Source organism: Lissotriton vulgaris, unplaced genomic scaffold (assembly GCF_964263255.1).
Source record: "Lissotriton vulgaris unplaced genomic scaffold, aLisVul1.2 SCAFFOLD_227, whole genome shotgun sequence".
NCBI lineage: Eukaryota > Metazoa > Chordata > Amphibia > Caudata > Salamandridae > Lissotriton > Lissotriton vulgaris.
Genome location: NW_028242055.1, coordinates 200,878 through 208,967, shown reverse-complemented (window position 1 = coordinate 208,967; position 8,090 = coordinate 200,878). Strand labels below are relative to the sequence as shown.

At 55.3% G+C, this 8,090-nt stretch overlaps 1 protein-coding gene across 1 annotated transcript in view; it reads left to right on the top strand.

Annotated features, from left to right (window-relative positions):
- Positions 1–423: 423 nt before the first annotated feature.
- LOC147669076 (indolethylamine N-methyltransferase-like) overlaps positions 424–8,090 on the top strand; it is a 54,158-nt gene continuing 46,491 nt past the window's right edge. The window contains exon 1 of the mRNA XM_086948237.1: positions 424–573. Coding sequence (XP_086804363.1) covers positions 426–573 — 148 coding nt within the window. The 5' untranslated portion in view covers positions 424–425. The remainder of the gene's footprint in view (positions 574–8,090) is intronic.

The following is an 8,090-nucleotide window of genomic DNA, read 5'->3' as shown; positions in this document are numbered from 1 at the left end:
TGCACCAGAAGGGGCAAGCATGGCTACTGGGGGACCGCTGTGATTCTGTGAAGTGAATTCAGCCAGACTTCTTACGCAAAGATGATTGAAAAAGTCAAAAACGTAACAAAAGAAAATGTAAGATGGTGAGCAAGGAAAAGTATATTTACTGTAACAGTAGGACCTTGAAACATTGCTGCTTGACCTGTTCCCATGATGGTAATGAGAGATTTCTTTCTCGTTGCCTCCGGCTGTTTGTCCTGTGAGTCCCATGACTAAGTTTGGCAAACAAGACGAGTCGTATTTACAAACTGCTCTCAGCTGAAAACTGTCAACAAGAAAGGAATGAAATTTCAACTCATTGTGGGACACATGAGTATTCAATCTACAATTTAGATGACTTTGTATAAAGCTCGGTGCGCGGGCCACAGGAGTAGAGTGTGACGATGGCGTACACTTCTGATCTGAGGGAGCTGCATGACCGGCTCTTGGACCCGAAGAAACTCATGAACATCTACGCTGGACCCCAGTCTGGCTTCCGCGAAGACACCGTCACAAGGATGTTTGCTGCTCTGAACAAGACCTTCTCTTTGGGTAGGGGGTCCTTCACTTTCATTGCATCCTTAGCTGTGTTTGAATTACCCTGTAACGTTAGCATAGGGTGCATGGAGTTCAGAGATTTCTAGAGTGGAGTCAGAAGGAATGGAGGAACACTGCTGCAGGTTTTCTTTGAACCTGTAAAATATGTGGGGGCAGTCTGATTGGGGATCTCAGTTATTTCCCTAGCTCTGCTTACTAGATGAAAAGTATAATTGGGATATTGGTTACAGCAATCTTTTGTTCTCCGAGAAAGGTCTGTTGGCGAGGGTTGAAAATGAGGAGAGACATCAGAAGCAGGAAGAGGAAGTTGACAGAACTGAAGTGGAATGATAATTCGGCACCTACACAATAAACCATGCGCTTCATAAACAAAAAACAGGGAGAAATTGTATCATTATCACATTTGTAAGCCTTGACACCATCACTGCTATCCGTAGGCACTACGCTAGCTGTAGCAGAGGAATAAAAAAAGCCCACCTGTGTTTCAGAGGTATTGTGCACAGCTCTTTTGAGCACACGGGCAAGGAGTTTAGGTCTCTCTGAGATCACACTCCAGGCACCCGTCGGTGAAGGAAAGGAGCTCAGGTCTCTATGAGAACACACTCCTGGCACCCGTCGGTGAAGGCAAGGAGCTCAGGTCTCTGTGAGAACACACTCCTAGCACCCATCGGTGTAGGCAAGGAGCTTAGGTCTCTGTGAGAACACACTCCTGGCACCCGTCAGTGAAGGCAAGGAGCTCAGGTCTCTGTGAGAACACACTCCACGCACCCGTCGGTGAAGGCAAGGAGCTCAGGTCTCTGTGAGAACACGCCAGGCACCCGTCGGTGAAGGCAAGGAGCTTAGGTGTCTGTGAGAACACACTCCAGGCACCCATCGGTGTAGGTAAGGAGCTCAGGTCTCTGTGAGAACACACTCCTGGCACCCGTCGGTGAAGGCAAGGAGCTCAGGTCTCTGTGAGAACACACTCCAGGCACCCATCGGTGAAGGAAAGGAGCTTAGGTGTCTGTGAGAACACACTCCTGGCACCCGTCGGTGTAGGCAAGGAGCTCAGGTCTCTGTGAGAACACACTCCAGGCACCCGTAGGTGAAGGCAAGGAGCTCAGGTCTCTGTGAGAACACACTCCTGGCACCCGTCGGTGAAGGCAAGGAGCTCAGGTCTCTGTGAGAACACACTCCAGGCCCCGGTCAGTGAAGGCAAGGAGCTAAGGTCTCTGTGAGAACACACTCCTGGCACCCGTCGGTGAAGGCAAGGAGCTCAGGTCTCTGTGAGAACACACTCCTGGCACCCGTCGGTGAAGGCAAGGAGCTTAGGTGTCTGTGAGAACACACTCCAGGCACCCATCGGTGAAGGCAAGGTGCTCAGGTCTCTGTGAGAACACACTCCTGGCACCCGTCGGTGAAGGCAAGGAGCTCAAGTCTCTGTGAGAACACACTCCAGGCCCCGGTCGGTGAAGGCAAGGAGCTCGGGTCTCTGTGAGAACACACTCCTGGAACCAGTCGGTGAAGGCAAGGAGCTCAGGTCTCTGTGAGAACACACTCCTGGCACCCGTCGGTGAAGGCAAGGAGCTTAGGTATCTGTGAGAACACACTCCAGGCACCCATCGGTGAAGGCAAGGTGCTCAGGTCTCTGTGAGAACACACTCCTGGCACCCGTCGGTGAAGGCAAGGAGCTTAGGTGTCTGTGAGAACACACTCCAGGCACCCATCGGTGAAGGCAAGGAGCTCAGGTATCTGTGAGAACACACTCCAGGCACCCGTCGGTGAAGGCCAGGAGCTCAGATCTCTGTGAGAACACACTCCTGGCACCCGTCGGTGAAGGCAAGGAGCTCAGGTCTCTGTGAGAACACACTCCTGGCACCCGTCGGTGAAGGCAAAGAGCTCAGGTCTCTGTGAGAACACACACCTGGCACCCGTCGGTAAAGGCAAGGAGCTCAGGTCTCTGTGAGAACACACTCCTGGCACCCATCGCTGAAGGCAAGGAGCTTAGGTGTCTGTGAGAACACACTCCAGGCACCCATCGGTGAAGGCAATGAGCTCAGGTCTCTGTGAGAACACACTCCAGGCACCCGTCGGTGAAGGCAAGGTGCTCAGGTCTCTGTGAGAACACACTCCAGGCCCCGGTCGGTGAAGGCAAGGAGCTAAGGTCTCTATGAGAACACGCTCCTGGCACCTGTCGGTGAAGGCAAGGGGCTCAGGTCTCTGTGAGAACACACTCCTGGCACCCGTCGGTGAAGGCAAGGAGCTCAGGTCTCTGTGAGAACACACTCCTGGCACCCGTCGGTGAAGGCAAGGAGCTTAGGTGTCTGTGAGAACACACTCCTGACACCTGTCGGTGAAGGCAAGGAGCTCAGGTCTCTGTGAGAACAAACTCCAGGCAGCGGTCGGTGAAGGCAAGGAGCTCAGGTCTCTGTGAGAGCACACTCCAGGCACCCACCAGTGAAGGCAAGGAGCTCAGGTCTCTGTGAGAACACACTCCAGGCACCCATCGGTGAAGGCAAGGAGCTCAGGTCTCTGTGAGAACACACTCCAGGCACCCGCCGGTGAAGGCAAGGAGCTCAGGTCTCTGTGGGAACACACTCCTGGCACCCGTCGGTGAAGGCAAGGAGCTCAGGTCTCTGTGGGAACACACTCCAGGCACCCGTCGGTGAAGGCAAGGAGCTCAGGTCTCTGTGAGAACACACTCCAGGCACCCCTCGGTGAAGGCAAGGAGCTCAGGTCTCTGTGAGAACACACTCCAGGCACCCATCGGTAAAGGCAAGGAGCTCAGGTCTCTGTGAGAACACACTCCTGGCGCCCGTCGGTGAAGGCAAGGAGCTCAGGTCTGTGAGAGAACACACTCATGGCACCCGTCGGTAAAGGCAAGGAGTTTAGGTCTCTGTGAGATCACACTCCAGGCACCCGTCGGTGAAGGCAAGGAGCTCAGGTCTCTGTGAGAACACACTCCTGGCACCCGTCGGTGAAGGCAAGGAGCTCAGGTCTCTGTGAGAACACTATCCAGGCACCAGTCGGTGAAGGCAAGGAGCTCAGGTCTCTGTGAAAACACACTCCTGGCACCCGTCAGTGAAGGCAAGGAGCTCAGGTCTCTGTGAGAACACACTCCTGGCTCCCGTCAGTGAAGGCATGGAGCTCAGGTCTGTGTGAGAACACACTCCAGGCACCCATCGGTGAAGGCAAGGAGCTCGGGTCTCTGTGAGAACACACTCCAGGCACCCGTCGGTGAAGGCAAGGAGCTCAGGTCTCTGTGGGAACACACTCCTGGCACCCGTCGGTGAAGGCAAGGAGCTCAGGTCTCTGTGGGAAAACACTCCTGGCACCCATCGGTGAAGGCAAGGAGCTCAGGCCTCTGTGAGAACACACTCCTGGCACCCATCGGTGAAGGCAAGGAGCTCAGGTCTCTGTGAGAACACACTCCAGGCACCCATCGGTGAAGGCAAGGAGCTTAGGTGTCTGTGAGAACACACTCCTGGCACCCGTCGGTGAAGGCAAGGAGCTCAGGTCTCTGTGAAAACACACTCCAGGCAGCGGTCGGTGAAGGCAAGGAGCTCAGGTCTCTGTGAGAGCACACTCCAGGCACCCATCAGTGAAGGCAAGGAGCTCAGGTCTCTGTGAGAACACACTCCAGGCACCCGTCGGTGAAGGCAAGGAGCTCAGGTCTCTGTGAGAACACACTCCAGGCACCCGTCGGTGAAGGCAAGGAGCCCAGGTCTGTGTGAGAACACACTCCAGGCACCCGTCGGTGAAGGCAAGGAGCTTAGGTCTCTGTGAGAACACACTCCAGGCACCCATCAGTGAAGGCAAGGAGCTCAGGTCTCTGTGAGAACACACTCCAGGCACCCGTCGGTGAAGGCAAGGAGCTCAGGTCTCTGTGAGAACACACTCCAGGCACCCGTCGGTGAAGGCAAGGAGCCCAGGTCTGTGTGAGAACACACTCCAGGCACCCGTCGGTGAAGGCAAGGAGCTAAGGTCTCTGTGAGAACACACTCCAGGAACCCGTCGGTGAAGGCAAGGAACTCAGGTCTCTGTGAGAACAAACTCCAGGCACCCGTCGGTGAAGGCAAGGAACTCAGGTCCCTGTGAGAACACACTCCTGGCACCCGTCGGTGAAGGCAAGGAGCTTAGGTCTCTGTGAGAACACACTCCAGGCACCCGTCGGTGAAGGCAAGGAGCTAAGGTCTCTGTGAGAACACACTCCAGGAACCCGTCGGTGAAGGCAAGGAACTCAGGTCTCTGTGAGAACAAACTCCAGGCACCCGTCGGTGAAGGCAAGGAACTCAGGTCCCTGTGAGAACACACTCCTGGCACCCGTCGGTGAAGGCAAGGAGCTCAGGTCCCTGTGAGAACACACTCCAGGCACCCGTCGGTGAAGGCAAGGAGCTTAGGTCTCTGTGAGAACACACTCCTGGCACCCGTCGGTGAAGGCAGGGAGCTCAGGTCTCTGTGAGAACACACTCCAGGCACCCGTAGGTGAAGGCAAGGAGCTCAGGTCTCTGTGAGAACACACTCCTGGCACCCCCCGGTATTGTATTGTATTGTAAGGGGTGCTTGTAGAGCGCACTGACACCATGGGTTTCCTGGCGCTGGTTGGAAGTAGAGGGGACAGAGAAACTAACCAGATTGGGGGAAGAGCCAGGTTTTTAAGGACTTACAAAAGAGAGTCAGAGAATTAGAGGTTTTAAGAGGAAAAGGAAAAGAGTTCCAAAGCTTGGGGGCCAGGTATGCAAATCTCCGGCCTCCAGATCTGCAGAGCTTGTAAGAGGGGACAGTCAAAAAGTGAAGATGAGAGGATCTCAGGTTCCGGGATGGGCAGTAGGGTCTAATGAGAGATTTCACAAAGGCGGGACAGGGCCCAGCTAGTGACTTGAAGATGAGGTAGCCGGTCTTGAAGGCAGCCCTTGAGGTGACAGGGAGCCAGTGGAGTTTGACAAGGAGGGGCCTGGCGGACTTTGGGATCCCTAGGGCCAATCTCGCCGCTTGATTTTGAACCGCTTGCAGTCTAGCCACCGATGTTTTAGGCAGACCGTGATAGATCGCGTTAGAAAAATCCAAGCGGGAGAGGACGAGGGCCATGATGACCTGCAGGAGGACATCAGGTGTAAGGAGGTATGCCACTTTCCTGATCCTGCGCAGCTGGTAGATACAGGACGAGACCACCGTCCCCACCTGCGGCCCGAGGGATAGACCGGAGTCAATTGTGACCCCCAGACTCTTCACCGAGGCCACAGGAGTGGGAGAGGGACCAAGTTCCACCGGCCAGAATTGTGGCCCCCAGAAGGTGGCGCTCCTACCGGGAAGGAGGAGCTCCGTCTTACCGGGGTTCAATTTTAGCTGGTTGTGGCCCATCCACTGGAGGATGTGGGACATGACTGCCTGAAAGTTGGGAATAGCAGAGGGGGAGTTGAGAGAAAAGATGAGTTGCAGGTCGTCCGCGTAGTTAAACACGGTGACGTCCCACTGCCTCAAAGAAAAAAGAAGGGGGCGAAGATAAAGATTGAAAAGAAGAGGGGATAAGGAAGAACCCTGGGGAACCCCGCAGGGCGAGTGCTCCCTAGGAGCCCTGAAAGTGCCCAGGCTGAGGGTCTGAGACCTGCCGGTCAGGAAGGATTTGACCCAGGCCAACGCCAGGCCTTGGGTGCCAGCCTGCTCGACACGGTGGAGGAGGATGTTATGATCCACCATGTCGAAGGCGGCTGACAGATCTAATAATACCAAGGCCTGGGGGATACCCTTGTCGACACCGTCTCTCAGGGCATCCAGCACGGCCAAGATCACTGTCTCCGTAGAGTGGCCGGGTCTGAAGCCGGCCTGGTTAGCCTCGAGAAAGTTGGAGCTCTCGATAAACTGTGAGAGACAGGTGGTGACGTGGGCTTCCAGGATTTTAGAAAAGAAAGGTAGGAGGGAGATAGGACGGTAGTTCGCCGGGACGGCGGGATCAGCCCCTGGCTTCTTCAAAAGGGGCACCAACACGGCCTCCTTGAAGGAGCCAGGCACCGTACCGGAAGAAAGAGAAGAGTTTAGCAGGGGGAGAATGCAGTCGGGTAGAGAATGGCAGATGTCCCGAAGTATGGAGGGGGGGCAGCAGTCGTCTGGGGATCCAGACTTAATGCGGGTGGCAAGAGTGGCCAGAGAAGTAGGGTCTAAAAGAGGGAGTTGTGTGAGTGAAAAGGTGTTGTAGGGGGGAAACAGAACCAGCGCCAGGAGAAGTGACTGGAATGGTGTCCTTGATCAATACAATTTTTTCGATAAAAAAGGTGCTGAGAGTATTGCATGCTTCCTGTGTGGGGGCCTGAGTTGGGAGCGTCCTAGGATCGGAGGTGAATTCATTAAGGACTTTGAAAATTTCCTTAGACTGGCAGGGGGCAGATAAAAATTGTCCTGAAGCGTAAGCTTTTTTTGCTGCGAGGATGGCAAGTTTATACCTATTGCGGGCGGCCACATAGGCATCTCTACTTAGAGGGCAGTAGTCTCTCCTCCACTTACGCTCAAGTTGACGAAGTTTCAAGTGGATGGTTTTAAGATGGGGAGTAAACCATTTATGGGAATTGCTGTGCCGAGATTGGGGGAACTTAGTTAGGGGAGCAAAAATGTCACTGGCTGTCGTGAGCCAGTCTGCCACCAGCCCATAAAGCTCATCGGTGCCGGTGTCATTGGGTAGCAGGGGACAAGTTTGGGACAGGAGAGCCAGCAGTTTGGGGGAGTCGACAGCCTTCCACTTACGGGCAGTGCTGCCCTCCCGCGGGGGGACCCTGATCTGGCCAACCGCAGAGATTGTGGTGTCGATCAGAGATCAATCAATCAATCAAAGACATTTATAGAGCGCACTACTTACCCGTAGGGTCTCAAGGCGCTTGGGGGGGGGGGGGTGCCGTTACTGCTCGAACAGCCAGGTCTTGAGCTTCTTCCTGAAGGAGAGGTGGTCTTGGGTCAAGCGCAGGTCGGTCGGGAGGGAGTTCCAGGTCTTGGCGGCTAGGTAGGAGAAGGACCTTCCTCCTGTTGTCGCTCTTCGGATGCGGGGGACGGCAGCGAGGGCGTGGCTGGCTGATCGGAGGTGGCGTTTGAGGGCGTAGAAGTTGATTCGGTTGTTGAGGTAGCTCGGGCCTTGATCGCATAGGGCTTTGTGTGCGTGGGTGAGGAGACGGAAGGTGATTCTTTTGTTGACGGGGAGCCAATGCAGGTCTCTCAGATGTCCGGAGATGTGGCTGTTTCGTGGGATGTCGAGGATGAGTCTGGCTGAGGCGTTCTGGATCCGCTAGAGTCTCTTCTGGAGCTTGGCGGTGGTTCTGGCGTAGAGGGCATTGCCGTAGCACAGTCGGCTGGTGACGATGGCCTGGGTGACAGTCTTCCTGATCTCCGTGGGGATCCACCAGAAGATCTTCCGTAGCATGCGCAGGATGTTGAAGCACGACGAGGAGACGGCGTTGACTTGTCTGGTCATGGAGAGGGAGGAGTCCAGGATGAAGCCCAGGTTGCGTGCGTGGTCCGTCGGTTTGGGTGCGGTGCCCAGGGCGGGGGGC